General features: G+C 40.6%; 1 protein-coding gene across 3 annotated transcripts; it reads right to left on the bottom strand.

Moving 5' to 3' along the window:
- Positions 1-9,988: 9,988 nt before the first annotated feature.
- si:ch211-131k2.2 (protachykinin-1) lies at positions 9,989-24,800 on the bottom strand. 3 transcript variants are annotated; one of them, XM_059955652.1, is made up of 6 exons: positions 24,690-24,800; positions 24,190-24,347; positions 22,528-22,630; positions 20,575-20,607; positions 16,566-16,619; positions 9,989-10,858 (listed from the first exon to the last, which is right to left on the bottom strand). In XM_059955652.1, exons 2-6 carry the CDS (start codon positions 24,307-24,309, stop codon positions 10,806-10,808), a joined length of 363 nt encoding a protein of 120 aa, XP_059811635.1. In that variant the 5' UTR covers positions 24,310-24,347; positions 24,690-24,800; the 3' UTR covers positions 9,989-10,805. The 3 variants fall into 3 exon arrangements, with proteins under 3 accessions (XP_059811635.1, XP_059811636.1, XP_059811637.1); XM_059955653.1 differs by having other exon boundaries at positions 24,190-24,350; positions 24,690-24,718; XM_059955654.1 differs by lacking the exon at positions 24,690-24,800 and having other exon boundaries at positions 24,190-24,423.
- Positions 24,801-25,318: the final 518 nt, after the last annotated feature.

Here is a 25,318-nt window from a genome sequence, read left to right as displayed (position 1 = left end):
AAGGAATGACAAAAATGGAGCAGTAAAGACATTTTTTTGTGGACAAAATTAAACCCGCAGTTGATTTTTGCATTGAAGTTGTGAGTGCCAAATTGCTGCCTTTCCAATAAGAGTCCACTCCTTCAATTTTCTAATGACCATAACACCAGTGTTTTAATGCTCTTAAAATCTTAGAGTAATTAAAAAGAAGAATTGGAATCCCTATATTTCCACATTTTTAAGCAGGTCTGCTTAAATTTAAATGCAAATCTTAAAATAATTGGAGTTCTTGAGTGGTCAGAATAATAGACAACTAACTATATTAAAAATATTAAATTTGTCTTGTTTTTCTGTGAGGTACATTGGCCATGTTATCATGTGAAAAAAAGTTCAATAAATGTGCCTATTAAATGCCATTTTTATCTTTATGCTTGTTGGAAAAGCTGAGAATATCCAATAACTAAAAGAACATTAGAAAGTTTTTTGACAAGGGCAGACCATTTGGCCCAAAGAAGCTTGCCAAATTCCTATTCACATTGTGTGTTGAAATAACAATTGAGTTTAGATTTGAAAGTCTCTCAGTTACTACTCTCAACTACACAACTAGGTAGTTTGTTCCATGTGTCCACAACTTGCTGTATAAAGAAGTGCTTCCTAATGTTAGTCTGAAATCTCTGTTTAACCAGTCTCCACCTATGGCCCTATGTCCTTGACGATGGATTATTTTTGAAGTAGCAGCTGGCATCCACCTTAATTATGCCCTTAATGATTTTTGAGCACTTCTATTATGTCTCCTCCCATTCTACATCTACTTAAACAAAAAAAATAATTATTTCAATCTTTCCTCATAGCTCATACCCTGCAGATCAGGAATGAATCTCATCACCCTTCTCTGAGCTCTCTCCAGTGCCTTCACATCCTCATAAAACATGGAGACCAAAATGGTACACAGTACTCAAAATATGGCCTCACAAGCACATTATACAGCTTAAGGAGAACATCTCTAGCATCTGTGAAAATAGGAATAAGCATTAATATTTCAAGCTGAAGACACTTCATCAAAAAGATCTTCTCCCTCCTCTCCCACATCACCCTGAGTGCTTTTCTTGTCATTCACTACAATACTAGAAGTATGGTCACCATATTGCATGATTTATTCTGTATTTTCCAATGTGAACAAAATCAACTTATGAACATCACTTAAAAACAGAACCAGTTTGTTTCAGGAGATGGCCTATATTGCTAAGAAAGCTTGTGAATGGCATGGATTAATTGGGCTCTGTATACTTGGATGCAGAGTAACAAAAAAATCAGATTTGTTATTAAAAGAAAGGTCTGGAGATGAGTAGAAATAAAACTTGTTTACTACCTTGAAGGAGTATTGGGTGGGTGAGGTTAGGATGACTACAGTGATTATATTGAATTCCACAAAGATTGATATTTGGATTGATTGATACTGTAGTTGTGGCTCAAGTCTCAAAAATATAATAATTAAAATTCTTTATAATGAATGAAATAAAAGGAACTTTCCATATCATGATTGAAACAACAGCTGGAACAATATCTAGAACACAGTAACCTGGAGTCAATGATAACTGAATAAGTTTACATTCCATCAGATTGAAAAGCTTTTGTACAAATTGCTATTTTAATGTTAGCACACAATATTTAAATCCTTTCAGATATCTAGTTGTTGATTGAGAAATTATTTACAAATATTTTTCCTTACATTACTAAAGGAAGTTTAGATTCTGACATTATTTTTATTTGCCTTCAAAACAATGTCAATAATTAGCATAATAGTTATGTTTCAACAGATTGTGAAGTTACTTAGAATCTTAGAGATGTTATGCAACATACTTAAAATTCTTTGTTGAGATACTCAACTGACAGGCTGAATATACCAGATTAACTGTGACATTATCACATTTCTGTAAAGTAGATGCACCACATGAGATCGAGTGAACATATGGAACAGCAGCTCATTATCCATCTGGGCATGTTGCAACTCTTGCAACCCAGTATTGAATTTGACAATTTCAGCAGAAATGTTGCCTTTTCTGTTTGTTTCAGACTTGTCCAATCCTGATGTAAGGTCATACACCCCAAGAGTCATAGAGAAGTACAGGCCCTTTGGCCCACCTAGTCCATGCTGAAACAATTTAAACTGTCTACTCCCATTAACCTGAACTGAGACCATAGCCCTTCAAATCCTTACTATCCATGAACCAATCCAAACTTTTCTTAAACATTGAAATCAAGCTCACATGCAATTGTGCTGGCAGATCTTTCCACATGACCCTCTGAATGATAACTTTTCCCTTCATGTTCCCTTTAAACTGCTCATCTTTCACCCTTAACCTATGACCTCTGGTTGTAGTCCCACCCAACTTCAGTGGAAAATCTAACAATCTATCAATTCTCCTCTCAATCTTCTGCGTTCTAAAGAATACAATACTAACCTACTCAATCTTTCCTTATAACTCAGGTCCTCCAGACCTGGCAACATCCTTGTAAATTTTTTCTGCGCTTTTTTAACCTTGTTTACATTTTTCCTGTAGGTAGGTGGCCAAAGTTGCACACGATAGTTCAAATTAGGCTTCACCAACATCTTATACAACTTCAACATAATGTCCCATCTCCTGTACTCAGTACATTGATTTATGAAGATCAATGTGCCAAATGCTTTCTTTATGACCCTATTGAAGGTGGTGTCACAAGTCAATGAATTATGGACTGGTATTCCCAGATCTCTTTGTTTTACCACACTCTTCAGTGCCCTACCACTCGCTGTGTAAAACCTCCCCTGGTTGGTCCTACCAAAGTGGAAAACCTCACCTTGTCTGCATTAAATTCCATCTGCCATTTTTCAGCCCATTTTTACAGCTGATGCAGATCCCACTTCAATAGCCTTCCTTGCTGACAACGACACCCCAAATCTCAGTGTCACTACAAATTTGCTGATCCAGTTAACCACATTATTATTCAGATCATTGATTATAGATGACAAGCAGCAAAGGACCCAGTATCGATCCCTGCAGCACACTATTAGTCACAGGTCCCCAGTCAGAGAGGTAACCACCTACTACCACTCCCTGGCTTCTCCCACAAAGCCAATGTCTAAACCAATTTGCTACCTCATCTTGAATGCGAATGACTGAAACTTCTTGACCAATCTCCCATGTGGGACCCTGTCAAAGGCCTTGCTAAAGTCCGTGTAGACAACATCCACTGCATTGCCTTCATCCACTGTCCTGGTAACTTCTTGAAAAACTCTATAAGATTGGTTAGATGTGATCTTGCACACACAAAGCCATGCTGGCTATCCTTAATCAGTCCATGTTTATCCAAATACTTATATATCTGGTTCCTTAGAATACACTCCAATAACTTTTTCACAACTGATGTCAGACTCACTGGTCTATAATTTCCTGGTTTCTGTTTAGAGCCTTTTTTTAAATAGCGGAACAACATTGGCTACCCTCCAATCCTCTGGTACCTGGTCAGTGAGGAAGATTTAAATATCTCTGCGAGGGCCCTGGCAGTTTCTGCACTTGCCTCCCGTAGGGCCCAAGGAAACAGTGTGTAAGGCTTTGGGGATTTATCCACCCTGATTTGACTCAGGGGAGCAAACACCTCCTCCTCTGTAATCTGTACAGGGTCCAAGAAATTGATGCTGCTTTGCCTCATTTCTATAGACTCTGTATCCATCTCCCAAGTAAATACAGATGCAAAGAATTCATTTCAGATCTCCCCCATCTGTTTTGTCTCCACACATAGATTACCATTCTGGTCTTCCAAAGGACCATTTTTTTCCCTTGCAATCCTTTTGCTCTTACCATACAGTACCTGTGGAATCCCTTAGGATTCTCCTTCACCCTGTCTGCTAGAGCAACCTTATGCCTTCTTTTAACCTTCCTGATTTCTTCCTTAAGTGTTCTCTTGCATTTCTTGTACTCCATGAGCACCTCATTTGTCCCTATCTACTATACATCTTTTTTGCTCTTAATCAGGACCTCAATATCTCTTGTTACAATAACTTTGTTCCTCCTTTCACAAGTGCTACCTGATCAGTGGAGTTTTTCTTTCGGATTTTAGCAACTGCTGTGCTCTGCACCTGTACCTCACAGATTCTGAAAGTTCTTTTGCTTTTTCCTCTCTCTAATTGCACTTATTCCTCTTTTCATTTTGATAGCACCTCAAGCTTCTTTCTGTTCTCTCCATCAATTTCCCCCTCTTCACAATTCACTTGTTTTCTCATTTTCCATTTCTATTGAATGTCAATGCCTGAAATGTTTCTCCCCTCAACAAATGCTGCTGACTTGCAACAATGTTTGTTTTATTTCAGATTTCAATCATCTGCAGCTTTTTCATGCCACATGATACCCCTGTCCAATACGTTTGCCAAAGAAGACACACATAGATAACTTGTGACTGCATGGAATGATAGATCAAAATCTGACATGTTCTAGGGAACTAGAAAAGTGTAAACAGACATACTTTATTGATCCTGAGGGAAATTTGGTTTCGTTACAGCCGCACCACCAAGAATAATGAAGAATATAGCAATATAAAGCCATAAATAATTAAATAATAATAAGTTAATCATGCCAAGTGGAAAAAAATAAGTCCAGGACCAGCCTATTGGCTCAGGGTGCCTGACAGTCTGAGGGAGGAGTTGTAAAGTTTGATGGCCATAGGTAGAAATGACTTCCTATGACGCTCAGTGTTACATCTTGGTGGAATGAGTCTCTGGCTGAATGTACTCCTGTGTCGAACCAATACATTATGGAGTGAATGGGAGTCATCGTCCAAGATGGCATGCAACTTGGACAGTATCCTCTTTTCAGACACCACCGTCAGAGAGTCCAGTTCCACCCCCACAACATCACTGGCCTTACAAATGAGTTTGTTGATTCTGTTGGTGTCTGCTACCCTCAGCCTGCTGCCCCAGCACACAACAGCAAACATGATAGCACTGGCCACCACAGACTCGTAGAATATCCGCAGCATCGTCCGGTAGATGTTAAAGGACCTCAGTCTCCTCAGGAAATAGAGACAGTTCTGACCCTTCTTGTAGACAGCCTCAGTGTTCATTGACCAGTCCAGTTTATTGTCCATTCGTATCCCCAGGTATTTGTAATCCTCCACTATGTCCACACTGACCCCTTGGATGGAAACAGGGGTCATTGGTTCCTTAGCCCTCCTCAGGTTCACCACCAGCTCCTTAGTCTTTTTCACATTAAGCTGCAGATGATTCTGCTCGCACCATGTGACAAAGTTTCCCACCGTCGCCCTGTACTTAGCCTCATCTCCCTTGCTGATGCATCCAACTATGGCAGAGTCATCAGAGAACTTCTGAAGATGGCAAGACTGTGTTGTAGTTGAAGTCCGAGGTGTAGATGGTGAAGAGAAAGGGAGACAGGACAGTCCCCTGTGGAGCCCCAGTGCTGCTGACCACTCTGTCTGACACACAGTGTTGAAAGTGCACGTACTGTGGTCTGCGAGTCAGGTAATCAATAATCCATGACACCAGGGAAGCATCCACCTGCATCACTGTCAGCTTCTCACCCAGCAGAGCAGGGCGGATGGTGTTGAACGCACTGGAGAAGTCAAAAAACATGACCCTCACAGTGCTCGCCGGCTTGTCCAGATGGGCGTAGACACGGTTCAGCAGGCAGACGATGGCATCCTCCACTCCTAGTTGGGGCTGGTAGGCGAACTGGAGGGAGTCTAAGTGTGGCCTAACCATAGGCCGGAGCTACTCTAGAACAAGTCTCTCCAGGGTCTTCATGATGTGGGAGGTCAATGGCACCGGTCTGTAGTCATTGGAGCCACTGGGGCGTGGTGTCTTCGGTACAGGGACGAGGCAGGTCGTCTTCCACAGCACAGGAACCCTCTGGACACTCAGGCTCAGGTTCTAAATGCTGAATGAAATTGAACTGAGTGAAAGAGTCAGCTGCTCTGAATTGCAATTATTGCCTAAGGTGAAACCAAGCCAGTTGAAACTGTTCGTCAAACTCTTTGAGTCATAGAATCATAGGTGGAGGTCATTTGGCTGTAGGCTAGCTTCTACTGGAGCTCTCTCATCAGCCCAGTTCCTAACTAACCCCCATCCCAACTTTCCCCGAATGCTGCAAGTTTCTCTCTCTGAAACTAATGGACAGAGCAAGTGAACAGACAATAAGACCACTCCTCCGGTGTTCCTCCCTACACCCACTGGCCTACTCGCTCCCTCCCTTTGTTCATTTTTCCATGTCTCTCCTCCTTGTTACCTTTACTCGTAACATTCTCTCACTTGTTTCCATCTGTATATATGTTTCTTCTTCTTTTCTTCTGATTCCACTATCACCTACCAGCCTCTGATTCAAAACTTCTTCTGCCCTTTCCCCACTTGGCTCCATCTGTGTATTCTCCAACTCCACTGCTGCCCCCCCATCTGTTTCCACCTACCTGCCCCAGTTTCATCCCTCCCTCTCACTTCTACATGCTGGCTCTCTTCCCTTTGCACACTTAATCAAGATGCAGGGACTTGACCCAAAATGCAGCCAGCTCTTTGTCTCCATAGCTGCTGCTCAATCTGCTGAATTCTACCAACAGATTATGTTTTGCTTGCAGTAGACTTTCACATTGATCTTACTCTGTCTATGCCCTGCTCCTTCCCTACAGGCGTGAGGAAGCAGTCATTCATTTCTCTTTCCTTTTTCTCCTCTCACATTCATTAGCAGTTTGAAACAAAGAAACATAGAAAACCTACAGCACAATACAGGCTCTTCAGCCCACAAAGCCATGCCAAACATGTCCTTACCTTAGAAATTACCTAGGGATACCCATAGCCCTCTACTTTTCTAAGCTCCATGTACCTGTCCAGGAGTCTTAAAAGACCCTATCGTATCCGCCTCCACCACCGTCGCCAGCAGCCCATTCCACGCACTCACCACTCTCTGCGTAAAAAACTTACCCCTGATATCTCCTCTGTACCTACTTCTAAACACCTTAAACCTGTGTCCTCTCATGCTAGCCATTTCAGCCCTGGGAAAAAGCCTCTGACTATCCACATGATCAATGCCTCTCATCATCTTATACACCTTTATCAGCTCACCTCTCATCCTCCGTCGCTCCAAATTGTTGCAATTTAAATGTTACTAAGTTATGTTTTCTCATTATATTCTTGGTGATCAAATGTGATTTCACAAGCTACAAGAGGGCATATTGTAAGTGAGGAAATAAAAATGGTTGGATGTTCCCAGCACTCATTTCTCTTGATATCGGTATCTGCACTGCATCTTCAGTAAATATGAGCTGACCTGTGCATCTGAACAGACCAGTCAACAGTGGGCTAATACAGCAAGCCCAATTTGGTCCCCCTCTGATGATCCGTTTTGCCAGGTGAGCTCCTTCAATAATGGTCAGAAATAGTGATTCATCCCCACTATCCAACTCTCAGCACCACCATCCAATGCTCAGTGCAACTCATCCCCCCCCCCCACCCCCCAGCCAAGCTCATGTACACAATCCACTCACCAAACCCTATATCCTGGCTATTTCAATAATCTCAATGAAGAAAGGGTCAAAACTGGAACTTTGTTCATTGGATTATTTGAGCTAAATTCACTACCTTCCTTTGCCAACATTTGTTAACAGCATCAGCCAATATTTTCCACCTCATATACTTATATGACTAACTCATCAACTGCCCATTATATTATATTCTGTGTTTGGACCCAGTCACACCAGGATAGTTCTTGTACCCTCTGCAAGACTATTTTGAACATTTTCCAACTTAAGACGTACAGCAGTAGAAAAAATCTAAAGCTGTGAACTTGGAGAGGTGCATTAACTGTTCTAGTTTCAAAAACTGATCATTACCACTTAAGACACAAATTCCGCTAAGAAATCCTTATTAAGATAGTCGAGCTGATGCCTTGAGGGATTAACTGTATGATTAAATTCAGAGGCACGAATGCATAATTACAAACTCTAACTAGTTGGAAAAATACACATTAATTTTGCGTGTGTGTGTGTGCTTTGTATTTTGACTTGAAGGGTCCGTTAATATGTCTTCCATATTTTACCAGAGACAGTCACATATTCTGCATGATGCTTTTTTTGTAATATCTTGATTACCGAATGATAGATGTTAATTTTAATTCAGTGAGACTTGCTGTAATAAGTTGTATTAGAGTTTTACTGTATAGCTGCATCCTTAGTAATTCCATCTGGTTGCTAGGGATCTTGGTCAAGCCTCACTTATGACCACGTAATAATGAACTGGAGACTGCTGTTAAAGGACTGCTATATGATGTCTCATATAAATTGCCTAACTCTCCTTCATTTGATTAATTACCCCATTTCTGGTATTTGCACATGAATTTCATGTTCATACCTGAATATCAAATCAATTTTCCTAACTACTAAAACTAGATCTGCTGGGGCAGCACATTTGAATTATCTTATCAGCAGCATCAGTCTGCCATGGAAGCATCAATGCCCTGGATCGACAAGTCTACAATAAGTGGTGGACATAGCCTGGTCCATCACAGGCAAATCCCTCTCCAGCACTGGGCACGTTTACGAGGAGTGCTGACACAAGAAAGCAGCATCCTGTCCTGCTGAAGTATCTCACCCTGAAACATCGACTGTACTCTTTTCCATAGATGCTACCTGGCTTGCTAAGTTCCTCCAGCATTTTGTGTGTGTTGCTTCCATTATGAAGGATCCCCGTCATCCAGGCCACGGTCTCTTCTCATTACTACCTTTGGGTAGGAGGTGTAGGACCCTTAGGTTCCACACTGCTAGGTTCAGGAGCAATTAGTACCTTAGTAGCCATAAGGCTTCTGAATGAGTGTGAATGACTTTGCTCACCTCAAAGCCAAGCTGACTCCACAACCTATAGACTCACTTTACAATTCATGTTATAAGTATTATTTATTTACATTTTTTAATTATTGGTGAGATTTGTCTTTTGCACATTGATTGTTCATCGATCTTTGTTTATATATAGTTTTTCATAAATTCTATTGTGCTTCTATTTTCTGGTAAATGCCTGCAGGAAAATAAATTTCAAGGTACTTCTATGGCGACATATGCACACTTTGATAATGAATTTACTTTGAATTTTGAGTTCACTTCGACGTCTTCTCGACTTGTTCAGATAAGATCTTGGTTGGCATGGATGACATGGGCCAAAAGGCCTTCTTCATGGTGTATAACTCTATGACCCTATGACTGGCTTTTGCTATTTGCAAGTAAGGCTGAGTGAACGATTCTCTGTGCCCCTGATTTACTTTCCAATTTGTGTACTGGACATCGCCATATTTATTAAGGTTTATATAGTTAGGTGCAAGTTAGGTTAAATGGAGCAGATCACGATATTATTCCTAAAATATGTTCCATTTCTTGGGTTCTGTGCTTTGTTTCTATTAAAAGTAAGCATTTATTAAGAAGCTGGTGATCAACGTGACAATTTTTGGCTCTCCTGTGTCCTGCATCTTTTTGAACATCTTCCCTGTCCCATTCTGAAGTAATTGACCCCTGGTCTTGTGGTCATTGGGTGTTTACCAGTGACTACTAGTTAATCATTTATTAGCCTTGTTGATAATTCTCAGCAGAATATTTGAACCCATCAAGCCAATGAACACCTATCTACTCTGCTCCTTCATCCCTTATCCAGTGATTCCAAAGGAAATTTCAGCTAAGTCCACTGAATCAATGGAGTATTTATAATTGTCTTATTCGGTTCACCTCAGCCACTGATCATATTTATTTACTGGGCTATTAGAAAAGTGTGAGTACAGCAGCATCTTTGGGAGGATAACCCTGGGTATATGTCAATATGCTTCTAAACAGTATCATCGATTCTCAGTCTCACACTCACAATGGTTTGACGGTGTTACATTGTGAAGAGATTAGAATAAGCCAGTTTTACACTTTACAAGATGCATATTTTATTGATCCGATAGAACAGACACATAATGAATCATCAATTTAAATCAGACACAGAAAATAAATGATTTTGTTTGTAATGTGGACTGCTGTGATGGTTCCTACAATTAAAAATGTTGGTATGTCACAGATCATAAAGCTGTTGACTCAATGCATTCTTTTGTATGCTGTTTAACTTAATAGCCAATTGAATGAATACCAAAGCTTGCATGTCTGAATGATTGTACAGAATATGCACCTATTTGATCTAGGGGGTTTCAAAAGTGATTGTTAAAAAACTATTTTACATTAATGTTACTTGAACTTTCATTCTTTCCTACTACAGCTGGCTATTGAGAAATGTGTAAATGTCAAAGCTCTGTTTTAAATAAATTACTTTTAAATAAGAGTCCATAAAGTTAACATTTTTAAAAAATTAAATCTAGTTGAATTAAAGCCATGAAATTAATAGTGCATTTATACCAGAGCTCAGATTCATTTCTAGCACACAATTATGACTTCAAATCTTTATGAATGCCAGTTTCAAAAATACATTAGTTTGAACATTCATTGTCCTATTATATTGGACACAGACCCTGTGCGACGTCTGAGGCATTATATATTACTGACAATCATAATTATGGTTTGATTTGGATTTCTGTGTCTTTGTGAACTTTAACTGAAAGGATTGACATAAAGAGATTAAAATACCTAACGACTTTGACAAATTACACAAGGAGATTTGTTTATGTGGAGGTCTTGCATCAGCCTTGATGGTTGGTAAATTCCGAGGAACATAAGCACAAATTTTGAGATAATGGCTATTTAGCCAAAAGGAAAAAAATGCCCTTCCTGGTGGTTTGGAGCAGAGGGTGTTCCTGGAGTTTTGCATTTACACTCTATTATTTGCGTCTTCTTCCAAAATACTGAATTTTTTCCCACTCAGGAGGTGACTCTGAAAAACAACAAGAAGATTCCTTGCATTAACATTGTATCACCAGATTTGCTAGTGTATTACCTTCAGTCATATCCTTTAATTGTAAGGCTCCCTCAGAAATAAAATACTACTTTAATTTTCAGAATTTGCTTTATTCCTTAGCATTTCTTCTACCCTGATTTTTGACAACAGCTGTTATATATCCTCTTACTGGTAGGGCATGTCATGGACATTTGCAACAAATCTAAGTTAATCTTACCTACATATGTTAGTTAGCATTGAGTTGGGTATTAAATTAGATGGAATCCCCATTGCTCTTCTCTACAAGCTGACAAATCCTAATGCCATGACTTCGTCTTTCACCTCAGGGGCGTCAAACCCTAAACATATGGATGGAGTAGTAATATCCATTTTCTGAGACGGATTTGGAGAACCTGATTCTAAACTGGCATCAGCCTATGTGGCACTGAGTAGCAGTACCCCTCAGAGGGGCTTAGGAGGATTTCCTGTGATAAATGCAGATGCACATCACTGGCACAATGCAGGAAGCTCTCAGAGACTATGTCTATTTATCATGTGCTCCATCCTACCGGTTGCTTTCTCTTCCATTGTAATGAGCTCTTTTCTTAAGTGTTTGTATCTCAACTTAGTGTTTTCTCATGAATCTATGAATCACGTTGAACTAGAACAAAAGCAAGCTGTTAATTTTCCTATTTTGTCAGTTATAAGAATTGTTGTTTAGGTTAAATAAGTGTTTGGTGGCTCTGGATCTGTACTTAATGGAGTTCACCATGATATTGGGGGATTCTCACTGAAACCTACTGAATACTGAAAGACCTAGCTAGAGTGGGTACAGAAAGGATATTTATATTAGGAGGAGAGTCTAGGATCTAAGGGCACAGCCTCAAAATAAAGGGACATCCCATTAGAACTGAGTTGAGGAGGATGTTCTTCAGATAAAGGGTGGTGAATCTGTGGAATATGTTGCCACAAGGGCTGTGAAGGCCAAGTCACTGGATGTATTTAAGGTAGTGATTGATAGATTCTTGATAGGAAAGATTATTAAGGGTTATGGGGAGCAGGTAGGAGAATTGGGTAGAGAAAAGAACATAGAACATACAATAGTACAGCACATTACAGGCCCTTCGGCCCACAATGTTGTGCCGACCCTCAAACGCTGCCTCCTATATAACCCCCCCACCTTAAATTCCTCCTACTACCTGTCTAGTAGTCTCTTAAACTTCACTAGTGTTTCTGCCTCCACCACTGACTCAGGCAGTGTATTCCACACACCAACCACTCTCTGACTGAAAAACCTTCCTCTAATATCTCCCTTGAACTTCCCTCCCCTTAACTTAAAGCCATGTCCTCTTGTACTGAGCAGTGGTGCCCTGGGGAAGATGCGCTGGTTGTCAACTCTGTCTATTCCTCTTAATATCTTGTACACCTCTATCATGTCTCCTCTCATGCTCCTTCTCTCCAAAGAGTAAAGCCCTAGCTCCCTTAATCTCTGATCATAATGCACACTCTGTAAACCAGGCAGCATCCTGGTAAATCTCCTCTGTACCCTTTCCAATGCTTCCACATCCTTCCTATAGTGAGTCGACCAGAACTGGACACAGTACTCCAAGTGTGGCCTAACTAGAGTTTTATAGAGCTGCATCATTACATCGCATCTCTTAAACTCTATCCCTCGACTTATGAAAGCTAATAACCCATAAGCTTTCTTAACTACCCTATCTACCTGTGAGGCAACTTTCAGGGATCCGTGGACATGTACCCCCAGATCCCTCTGCTCCTCCACACTACCAAGTATCCTGCCATTTACTTTGTACTCTGCCTTGGAGTTTGTCCTTCCAAAGTGTACCACCTCACACTTCTCCGGGTTGAACTCCATCTGCCACTTCTCAGCCCACTTCTGCATCCTATCAATGTCTCCCTGCAATCTTTGAAAACCCTCTACACTATCCACAACACCACCAACCTTTGTGTCATCTGCAAACTTGCCAACCCACCCTTCTAACCCCACATCCAGTTCATTAATAAAGATCATGAAAAGTAGAGGTCCCAGAACAGATCCCTGTGGGGCACCACTAGTCACAACCCTCCAATCTGAACGTACTCCCTCCACCACAACCCTCTGCCTTCTGCAGGCAAGCCAATTCTGAATCCACCTGGCCAAACTTCCCTGGATCCCTTGCCTTCTGACTTTCTGAATAAGCCTACCATGTGGAACCTTGTCAAATGCATTACTAAAATCCATGTAGATCACATCCACTGTACTATCCTCATGTATATGCCTGGTCACCTCCTCAAAGAACTCTATCAGTTCTTTATTGTTAGGCACGATCTGTCCTTCACAAAGCCATGCTGACTGTCCCTGATCAGACCATGATTCTCTAAATGCCCATAGATCCTATCTCTAAGAATCTTTTCCAACAGCTTTCCCACCACAGACGTAAGGCTCACTGGTCTATAATTACCCGGACTATCCCTACTACCTTTTTTGAACAAGGGGACAACATTCACCTCCCTCCAATCCTCTGGTACCATTCCCGTGGACAACGAGGACATAAAGATCCTAGCAAGAGGCTCAGCAATCTTTTCCCTCATCTTGTGGAGTAGCCTGGGGAATATTCCGTCAGGCCCTGGGGACTTATCCATCCTAATCTATTTTAACAACTCCAACACCTCCTCTCCCTTAATGTCAACATGCTCCAGAACATCAACCTCACTCATATTGTCCTCACTATCATCAAGTTCCCTCTCAGTGGTGAATACCGAAGAGAAATATTCATTGAGGACCTCGCTCACTTCCAGAGCCTCCAGGCACATCTTCCCACTTTTATCTCTAATCGGTCCTATCTTTACTCCTGTCATCCTTTTGTTCTTCACATAATTGAAGAATGCCTTGGGGTCTTCCTTTACCCTACTCACCAAGGCCTTCTCATGACCCCTTCTTGCTCTTCTCAGCCCCTTCTTAAGCTCCTTTCTTGCTACCCTATATTCCTCAATAGACCCATCTGATCCTTGCTTCCTAAACCTCATGTATGCTGCCTTCTTCCACCTGACTAGATTTTCCACTTCACTTGTCACCCATGGTTCCTTCACCCTACCATTCTTTAACTTCCTCACCGGGACAAATTTATCCCTAACATCCTGCAAGAGATCCCTAAACATCGACCACATGTCCATAGTACATCTCCCTGCAAAAACATCATCCCAGTTCACACCCGCAAGTTCTAGCCTTATAGCCTCATAATTTGCCCTTCCCCAATTAAAAATTTTCCTGTCCTCTCTGATTCTATCCTTTTCCATGATAATGCTAAAGGCCAGGGAGCGGTGATCACTGTCCCCCAGATGCTCACCCACTGACAGATCTGTGACCTGACCCGGTTTGTTACCTAATACTAGATCTAGTATGGCATTCCCCCTAGTCGGCCTGTCAACATACTGTGACAGGAATCCATCCTGGACACACTTAACAAACTCTGCCCCATCTAAACCCTTGGAACTAATCAAGTGCCAATCAATATTAGGGAAGTTAAAGTCACCCATGATAACAACCCTGTTATTTTTGCACCTTTCCAAAATCTGCCTCCCAATCTGCTCCTCGGTATCTCTGCTGCTACCAGGGGGCCTACAGAATACCCCCAGTAGAGTAACTGCTCCCTTCCCGTTCCTGACTTCCACCCATACTGACTCAAAAGAGAATCCTGCTACATTACCCACTCTTTCTGCAGCTGTAATAGTATCCCTGACCAGTAATGCCACCCCTCCTCCCCTTCCCCCCCACCCCATCCCTTTTAAAGCACTGAAATCCAAGAATATTGAGAATCCATTCCTGCCCTGGTGCCAGCCAAGTCTCTGCAGTGGCCACTACATTATAATTCCATGTATGTATCCAAACTCTCAGTTCATCACCTTTGTACCTGATGCTTCTTGCATTGAAGTACACACACTTTAGCCCTTCTACCTTACTACCTTTACACCCTTTATTCTGCTTCTCTTTCCTCAAAGCCTCTCTATATGTTAGATCTGGCTTTACTCCATGCACTTCTTTCACTGCACTATCGCTCCAGGTCCCATCCCCCTTGCAAATTAATTTAAACCCTCCCGAACCATGCCAGCAAACCTACCTGCAAGGATATTGCTCCCCCTCGAGTTCAGGTGCAACCCATCCAATCTGTACAGGTCCCACCTTCCCCAGAAGAGATCCCAATGGTCCAAAAATCTAAAACCCTGTCCCCTGCACCAACTCCTCAGCCATGCATTCAACTGCCATCTCCTCCAATTCTTACCATCCCTATCACGTAGCACTGGCAGCAATCCTGAGAATGCCACCCTTGAAGTCCTGGTCTTCAGCTCTGTCTAATTCCTGAAACTCACACTTCAGGACCTCATCCCTCTTCCTGCCTATGTCGTTGGTCCCAACATGTATCATGACTTCTGGTTGCTTTCCATCTCGTACCAGGATGTCATGCACCCAGTCAGAGACATCCCGGACCCCGGCACCCGGGAGGCAACAAACCATGCGGGTTTCCTTCTCACGTCCACAAAATCTCCTGCCTGCTCCCCTGACTATAGAGTCTCCAATGATGACAGCCCTCCTCTTCTCCGTCCCATCCTTCTGCACCACAGGGTCAGACTCAGTGCCAGAGGCCCTGCCATCGTGGCTCACACCTGGTCGGTCATCCTCACCAACAGCATCCAGGATGGTAAACTTATTGTTCAGGGGAATGGCTACAGGGGTGCGCTGCACTACCTGTCTACTTTCCTTCACTTTCCCTCCTCGGACTGTCACCTAACGACTTGCTTCCAGCAGCCTAGGTGTGACTACCTCCCTGTCGCTTTCATCTATGTCTGCCTCATTCTCCCTTATGAGTCGAAGGTCATCCAGCTGCTGCTCCAGATTCCTCACATGGTCTTTCAGATCACCCAGCCGCATGTACTTCTGGCAGATGTGAGTCTGCGGGAGAGGAGAGTTCCCCCAAAACTGCCACATCTCACAGGAGAGGCACATCACCGTCTCAGAAGGCATTGCAAAGACTAACTGGGAACAAACTCGTCCTCCGCCTCTTCCCGTTGAAGCCTCAAATCTCCGCTCCTTCACTGGCCCACTCACTCACTGGCCGCTTTCCACAGGCAAGAGATAAAAGTTCAGCCACAATTGAATGATGAAGCAAACACAATGTGCCAAATACCCTTATTCTGCTTCTATATCATATATTCTTATAGATAGCACTAACTAAATTGAGAGTATCGGCAATAGAAAATTAAGGTAACATTAAGCTACCATTGTCAAACTTACTCAAAGGGACTGAAAGATAAGGAAATGCATTAAGACAAGTGGTTATCAGGAGTAATGAGTTGGAATTGTTGTTATTAAGTTCAGGCATATAGTGGTACCATACTGTAGAGACAAAACTGTCCAACAGCACTATTCTTTGCACGGTGAATCTGCTACTAGGTCAATGTTAGAAAGTGCTTCCTATGCACTGCTCTTTTAAAAGACCACAAAAATGAGCCAAGTTCTCATTAAAATGCTGTGATTCAAGTAAATGAAAAAACGTGTAGAGTAATTTGTTGAATTACCTTTGCAACAATTGCATTTGACTGAAGATGTTAAGTTTAAGTGGATATGAGTGATCAGAACTTATTGTGTACCCAACCCAAGGGAGGGGAAGTAGAAGAAGCACTATAGTTCAGAGTGTGGATGACATACCAGCACTTGAAGACCGACGTCCCATAAGTCCAACAAACATCTCTCCCTTTTGCCCTACATTGAAAAATGGGGGAAATGATCAAAAATAGGAATTAAAGGCACGTCTGCATTTCCTCATTGCCCTTTAATTAGCATAGTGTACATTGTGAAAGAGTCCACCATTACATGTCACTTTCTTCTTCAGTCATTGGTGTTAGGATTGCTAATGCTGAGGAGTGCCTTCACTCATCACCTATTTTCAGAGGAGTATCCTCAACTGCATTTCTGCTGGAGTTTCGAACCCACTCATTTCCAGTAATAACCTTCGATCCTGTCTGATACATCTCACTTGCTGAAAATCTGGGTCACAGCATTCATTCCACTAGGGAACAACAACCTCACTCATGCTTGATTATAAACTTCAGCAAACCTTTTGAAAGACATGTTCTGATGCCCATGATGGAATTTATTCTCCCAAATAGCCATGACGTTGCTGTAAAACCTGATTTACAATCTAAAGTACATCATTTACAGGCATGTATCACTGAAGAGATTTATTTACAATGAATGTGTCTGTTGTTTACTGCATTCTGTTCACAAAATACTGAGCTAATAAATATTTCAATGTGCAAGTAGGCCTGTATTAGCAATGTAAGATTGATAGCTATTTACTTTCAGAATACTAAAGGTTTGGCTGAAATGTAATTATGCTATGACTGCTTGGATGCAATAAAACCCCTATGCTTTCAGCATAAACTCTCTCTGAACTAATATTAAAAAGGGAAGGCAATTAAAGGTGATTTCATGTTCTGGACTGCTCCAGGTAGATGATTTGTTGGGGATTGCCTCCAGTTGTAACTGTACAAGGGAGAAATTCCACAGCATTTGTAGCAATAGGAAGACAATTCTATTTTCAAACTTGGGTTCTTTGCTGATGTCTAAGAAACAAATATATAAGGAAATGTCAGTAACTAATGCCATGAGAAACAGGATTTAAATTGCTGCCTTGAGAATGTTGCCTCCATAATGAAAAATTAAAACAGCTCGTTCAGCAGGACCACTAATCCATAGATAAAAGGTTAAAAACCTTCAAGGCAGGGAGCGGGATTTAAGTCCAACAAAAATCTAGAATTTGAACAAATTAACCATAACCGAAATTACAGGACTCACATAACATCACTAACTGTTTCACTAACATCATTCGGGGATGAAAATGTGCTATTTCTCCCTCTCTGTGCACCAATTTGATAGCTTCTGAACTACCTCCTCTGTTCTACGTTAATCATGGAAGGACAATACACACTGGTGTTGCAATGATTTCCATATGCCAGAAATGCATCAGAAAGGCTGCAATGTGCCATGGGTTCGATACCAGTACTCAAAACGCAGGCAAGAGAGGTTCACCATGAAGGAAGTTGACACTTGTTTAGTCTTGGCAGACTGTTATATTTTAGATATATTCTGGTTAGTCCTCTACATTTGTAACTCAAGACCTCACATTTCAAAATATAGTAGTATCTTCTTCTTTACAATTTTAACTGGGAATTGAAACAGGATAATTTAAATGAATGCTTTAGTAAATTGTAAAAATTACTTAATTACTATTGCTGTTAAATTACTATATACAGTGTTATATAACTTTACATCATTTGTGAAATATTACTCTTCAGATTCTTTTACTGCAGTAACTTCCAGATGCATGCACAACTTGTACATCTACAGAATACTTTTTTATCTGTTAATATTATTTTATGTGTTGCATGTGAGATTTGGACTGTGTTTTGCACCTGTGTCCCAGAGGAATGTTGTTTATTTTAGCTGTATACATGTGTACATTGAATGACTATGAACTTGAACTGTTGCATGTAAGTGAATTGCCAATAGCATCAGCCAATGGCAGATTGAGAAGGTTATGGGTTTCTTTTGTATTCTTTTTCACTGTCACATTCCCATTTCAAGCACCTAGTGTTCACATTTTGAAGCATATGTAGATGTAAAATGCAGTTTGTGATGCCCTTTCACAATACTCTATCCAAACCTGAGTATCCACCTTGATATCCATTTGCAATTCCCACAAATTTTCTGAACGTTATCACCAATTAATGCCAAACTATGGATCATTATGTATGATATGCCTTAGATATGAAAAAACCTGGTAGATTACATTTCAATTTTTGATCTCTCAATCTACCTTGCACTTTATTTGTTTCCTGAACTTTCTCTGTAGCTTCTACATTACAATCTGCATTCTCAATTGTATGGCATGCAAACTACATCTTGGTACCAATGAATTACTATCCTTACAATTCATTGTGAGAACCAAATTTGGTTTCACAGATGCAAACATAAAATAATAACGTATTTCTCCCAATGTTGTTCCATATTCAGGTGCTAAATTATTTGAGACCACACTAGGAGCACTGAAGTTCCCTCTTTGAAACTCAGAACTCACCAAACAGAGCCACAGATGTGGAGCCATGCTTTGATATTCCCATGAACATCACAACTTCAATTTCCACTCTCCAAAAGACATGTCCTCACATCTTGAACACTTGCTCATATTGAACCACAGATGAGACTACATGCTTAATTATCTCTAATTGGGATGCAATCTACTTGCTTTCTTTCTTTTCTCATATGCAGGCAATTTAGTCACTTATTTTATGGGTCTTCTGAAGCGGATTATCAAGATTATCCTGGTGTGACCACACTGGATGTCTGTGATGATTTTTGAGATCTATTGGCGCTAATGCTCTATTGAAATCTGTAGCTAAACAGCTTTAGGCTGCAGCTAGAAAGTGGAAAATACATAAGCTGAATCTGAAGTTGCGACAACTGCAGGTTGTCCTGGTAAATAAAATAAATTTTCTGTATGAGTTAGCAACAATTATATTATGTAAGAATATTGCTCAGAATTTATACTTACATGCCCTAATTGTGGAAATGTTTTCTTAACAAACATCCCAAATGTTATGTAAAAATGTAAGTATTTTTGTTTATATGTATATTAAATACATATATGGTTGGGCCTAACTTGAATTGAGTAGAAATAGTGCTAGTATTTCTTTTGCCAGGAATATATACTGATAGTAGTGTAGTTTCAAATTCTGAAGATCCAAATTTGAAATGGTAATATTGTTATACATCATAAAATCAAACAATTATATTATGTATAATAATACGCAAGCAGGCTTTTTCCACTGAGGCTAGGGGAGAAAAAAACCAGAGGGGATGGGTTAAGGGTGAAGGGGGAAAGTTTAAAGGGAACATTGGGGGGGCTTCTTCACACAGAGAGCAGTGGGAGTGTGGAATGAGCTGCAAGATGAAGTGGTGAACGCAGGCTCACTTTTAACATTTAAGAAAAACTTGGACAGGTACATAGATGAGAAGGGTTTGGAGGGATATGGTCCAGGTGCAGGTCAGTGGGACTAGGCAGAAAAATGGTTCGGCACAGCCAAGAAGGGCTGAAGGGCCTGTTTCTATGCTGTAATGTTCTATGGTTCTATGGTAAGCTTTTTTAAATATTGGGTAGTGTGTTGAAATTATAAATGGCTCTCTCTCCCCAATTACAGTCTGTTGGCCATTCATCATTATTGTTACTGATACCTTTCTGAACCAAAAAAGCACATTGCTTCAGCCTCTCTTTCTCCTTGAAACTTCTTGGTTATTTTGTTACCTTCCCAAATTCTACACCTATCTTTTTTTCAAAATCTTTGCTTATGTCTCCCCGGAGAGCTGAAATAGATCAATCAGTGCTCTTAGTAGATGTGACTGTGGTACACAATTCCTGAATCCTTCTGTGACCTTTAACACATTTCACCTATTACCCTTCTCTGTGCTTGATCACACCAGGGCAGTTCGGTCTATGACTTCCCTTTTCCATTCCATTCACCCTGGATACCTCCAAGGATCATCCCTGTGTTCCTTTGTCTTTCTTACTTAAATGCAGTCCTTGGCTAATAACTAATTAATTAACTAATATTCATGACCACATTTGAACAAAGACCATATACCTCAACAATGCACTTACTTTTACGGCCAACGATACCAGCTTGTGTTGGGCCTGTAAAAACAACAGTGTGTTACATACAAAAAATCTTGAGTGAATATCTGTCTTACAATAATCGCTGGTCAACTATCTTATTACTTCATTTCCCTCCTCTGTTAAAGATAGCAAGATATTAACATGGTTTCAAAGGTATCAGTAGCATTCTGGTAACTCATCTGTGGTTTTAGGCATGAGAAAGAACAGTAAGTGCCAGAAAAAGAGGCAAGGAAGTTAAACCTGGGGCAATCCTGGGTTAAATGCAACTTTAAGCAAACCTGATGGCGGATTCAAGAGTTTGTGGAATTTTACCTAGTTTTATCCATTGTCTCTCCTATTAATCTTGTAGGTGTTGCATTTTTTAACTCAAAAGTGCTATCTTTCTGAGTGGAACACGCACAAAAAATATTTACTTTTTTATTATGCAAAAATAATTCCCCCAATTTAGTTATTAATTTTGTTTTAACATCAGAGAATCAACCATCAATAGACCTGAATGAGAATTAATGTTCAAGTTGACAACCTCCCATCAGAACAATTTTATCCAAAAGTCATCGATCTGGGGAAAAAAAATAACCAGCTCTTTTTTTCACCAGCAATGCATTTGGCTGGCTGAGATCTTTCAGCACGTTCTCCTTTTAGTTTCTTAAGAGGATTGCACAGATTGATCTGAAAAATATTATAACAATATTCATATATTGTTATAACAATATAACAATAACAAATTCAAAACAGCTTAGAACTAATATATTTCAAATTATGTTAAATCAGCTTCTATTTTGAAGTTGAGTTTACTGTGTGTGTGTGTGTGTGTGTGTGTGTGTGTGTGTGTGTTAATGTGTTAGATCCTACACAATATGATGAATAATTGTCATCACTTCTTTTGGTTGTCAGAAATACCTTGATAACCTGAAACAGCAACATCTATAAACATAATTTTCCTGTACTTTGTGTGGCATAGGAGGAGAAAATAAGGGAGTAAAATAAATCAAAAGCATCCCTACTGATATAGCGAAGGGAAAAGATAAATAGTGAATACTTTTATGAAAGACTAAATCTCCATTAAATGCTAATAGCAGCCACTCAAGAAGAAAAGGAAATGAATTGCTGTTATTTAATCTGTGCAGGATTGGAAAGATTAATCTCAGTCTTGGAAGTCTTGCTTCAAAATTATATATAAAATAAAATATTACAGTGCTAAACAGAAAGATTGAAGCACATACAATATATTACTATCATTGATGATAATGGTAGAGTTGAAAGGTGTCAGCTATACAGTTGTAGTTTTCTTAAAATAAATGCCAAAGCTCTTTAAAAATATTAAACAAATTTCAGCAGGGATTAAGATATTATGGTTGTTTTAATGTTGTCTTGATAAATTATATTTTGCAATAATTAATCAAAAAGTTGAACTAAAAGGAATAAAGATATAAACTCAATTGTGTAGCAAGAGTAAGATAGTATTAAATTAGTATTGAAACTTTAGAAATTTATGATTAAGGTAGGGCCTAGGACTGAACTCTTCACAATTTTATATTGAAAAAGATGGAAAAATTTAACAAGATGTTACAAAGATTCCACTCGTTTTGAAAAATATTTCTGTAGTCTCTCACTAGGAAGCAGCCATCAATTTCTGACACTAGGACGGAGACAAACTATAAGACATATCAATCACATCTTCTCAGACCTTATACAACCTAGAGTACAGACACAGAATATGACAGATAAACCAGCTTAAAGAAGGAGGATGGCAAATACAATAATTATGAAATCACTGCAGCATTCGTTATCAATGGCGGATTTAGTTTCTGAACCGATATTTGGGGACATTCACAATAGCAAATGTACTGAATTATCCAATGATTTCGGCCCTCTACCAGAGATGAAGCTCTCTACCAAAATACAGAACCATAAACCAGGACAGATAGAATCTCTTACCAGAAGAACGCTTCCCCATTAAGCCATAGAATTTATCAAATTTTGCTCTTTTTACCAGGCGCGCAAACTGTTGGATAAGGTTGTTGTCTTCTGGTAAATTATCCTGCAGACAGAACAAAAGCGTAATTACTTCTTTCAGCAATGTTTTAAATCACGCACATTATCGCAATATACAGTATTTGAGAACAGCGGAGAAGCAAATGATTTGAAAGGTAGCATGAAACCAAACATGAGGATATGATAGGTTGACAATTTTAAGACCGGGAGATCAGGTGCCAATGCAGACCAGATATGTGAATTATTTTACAATCAGAATCAGGCTTAATGTCACCGGCTTGTGTCGTGAAATTTGATAATTTTGCGGCAGCAGTACAATGCAATGCATGATAAATATAGAAGAAAAGCTGAATTACAGTAAGTATATATATATATACATTAAATAGTTAAGTTAAAAAAGTACTGCAAAAACAAAAATAAAAGTGAGGCAGTGTTCATGGCTCCACTGTCCATTTAGGAACTGGATGACAGAGGGGAAGAAGCTGTTCCTGAATCACTGAGTGTGTGCCTTCAGGCTTCTGTACCTCCTACCTGACGGTAACAATGAGAAAAGGGTATATCCTTAATGCGTTTAATAAAATAGTTTCCTTGTTTTAGTAAGTGAATGGGGGAATTGTGGAATTAAGTCTAATTTAGTTGAATAAAGATACGTAGTTTATCTTCATGTATATTGATTTGATGGTTATGCATTCCTAATTCGGTGAGGATGGACCTGATTATTAAAACTGGAAAGTACATGGAATTCTGACAGCCGATCAGGAGAGATGGTGGGACGAACCTAAGCTCAGACCCGGCGGTAAAACCATGGCAACGAGCTGTTGGAGACGACCCCTGTACTCTCTGTGATAACTTCTAACAAGATGAGAGATTTTGTTACTTCTCCATTCTCCTGCAACGATGATCGCGCCGATTGAAATTACTCTTGTAGGGACTGGACATCAATCGGTGCTTGGCTTTCGCCTTTTAAACGGGGAAACTCAGGACACGACCGTGTTATTGGAAGGTGAAGAAGAAATCTGGCGCTAACAGGGGACCTAGGCTCGCTGCCGATCCCAAATCCCAAACACTGGTACAAAGAGAAAACGAGGAGAAAAAGCGCGGTGGAGATGGGACGAGTTGGAGAAATGTCCGGAAAAGAACTTTTTTGGCATGGGTCAGCTCCCGAGTCTTCAGGGCTGTCACAATGGGCTGTGCAATGTGGGGCGCAATGTGTACGAAATAAGCAACGGGGAATATATCCCCTGGCGTTTCCCTTTATGGAGGACACTGATCGAGAAAACTCGAGGAGTTCACCTCAATGTCAGATCTCTGGAGAACAAAATGACTTTATCGAATGAAGTTTATATCAATTCACACTGAACACGACTTGCTCTTCATATTTTTCATCAAGCCCCAACAAACCTCTTCCCAGCCCCTGCCTGTCCCCTGCCCTTGGCTCACTTTATTTCCAACAGCCCGACTCTTCCCAACGCTCTTCCAGTTTCCACCCCTCTCTGCAACCCCAATCCTCCCTTCTCGAGATGAGTCGCCGATGGGGTCAGGAAGTTTCAGTTCAGCATCAAACGGACCAGAAAGTATTCTAGGAAGTTAACGTGCACAGGTTACCTGCCAGTTCTCGGTGTCGAGGTTCCACGAGTTCCTGTCGGCGGTCGGCGACGGCTCTTCATCGCAGTAAGCATGTGCAAACACCACGATCAACAGAAGGATGGCTTTTACCATTTCCATTCTCTAGGGTGGACTGGCAAGTCTTGAGATCCGACTTCCTACTTGTTGGGGAGGGAAACAATGTGACTCAACCTATGGTATCTATTTACTTATAAGTGAAGGAAATATGGAGAGAGAGAGAGAGAGAGAGAGAGAGAGAGAGAGAGAGAGAGAGAGAGAGAGAGAGAGAGAGAGAGAGAGAGAGAGAGAGAGAGAGAGAGAGAGAGAGAGAAGAAAGAGAGAGAGAAGAGAGAGAAAGAGAGAGAGAAGAGAGAGAGAGAGGGAGAGAGAGAGAGAGAGAGAGAGAGAGAGAGAGAGAGAGAGAGAGAGAGAGAGAGAGAGAGAGAGAGATAGAGAGAGAGCTCTTCCTATCAGACAGAACAAAAGTGAAGTTTTCCAACCTCTGTGCAGTCTCACCAGCCTCTTTAGCTTCTCGCTGACGCTTCGGTGCGCCCAAGACTCATTTATAGGAAATCTCAACGTGATCTGTAGGTCTAAGACCCTCCTTTCCGTTATCGAAAGCGAATGAATCACCAACCTGTCGTTTCACTATCAGATTTATCAGGGAGGAGGGGAGAAGTAGTAGGCTCGGTGTGACAATCAGTACTTGTCCCATGAGAGCATCAGTATTGATGGAGGCAGGTCGTCAAATGAAACTGGTAACGATTAGTGAATGGAGCGATAAGGAATAGGTTAGAAAAACGAGACCTGTTTGCAACAAAGACTTGTCCTCCCGCCCTCCCGGGATCTCACTCTCAACCCGACTCTTTGCTACACACTGAGAGAAAAACACCTCGGGTTTTTGTAACTATGTCACTAGGGATCATTTTAATGATACAGACCCAACATCTAAGCGACGAAACTAACTGAACTTCTAATTCATGCTATTCTAATTCCATTATAATTCTAAATGTTTATAGGCGAGTGTGTGTAAAACTACATGTTAAGTACGGAATGTGCAAATTTGTATGGCCAACACTTCTGACGACTATTCCAGATCAGAAAATCCGATGGAATAATTGGGCGAGCA

Source organism: Hypanus sabinus, chromosome X1 (assembly GCF_030144855.1).
Source record: "Hypanus sabinus isolate sHypSab1 chromosome X1, sHypSab1.hap1, whole genome shotgun sequence".
Classification (NCBI taxonomy): domain Eukaryota; kingdom Metazoa; phylum Chordata; class Chondrichthyes; order Myliobatiformes; family Dasyatidae; genus Hypanus; species Hypanus sabinus.
The sequence above is the reverse complement of the archived record's forward strand: the minus strand, read 5'-3'. Positions and strand labels throughout refer to the sequence as shown.

What these genes read in the sequence shown, in the direction of transcription:
- si:ch211-131k2.2 (XM_059955652.1), bottom strand. Translation starts at nt 24,309, where the DNA reads ATGGAAATGGTAAAAGCCATCCTTCTGTTGATCGTGGTGTTTGCACAT. An exon ending in TCGACACCGAGAACTGGCAG is followed by an intron (nt 22,631 to 24,189) that starts GTAACCTGTGCA and finishes TTCTGTCTGCAG; the next exon opens with GATAATTTACCAGAAGACAA. An exon ending in ACGTCGGTCTTCAAGTGCTG is followed by an intron (nt 10,859 to 16,565) that starts GTATGTCATCCA and finishes GTTGTTTTTCAG; the next exon opens with AGTCACCTCCTGAGTGGGAA.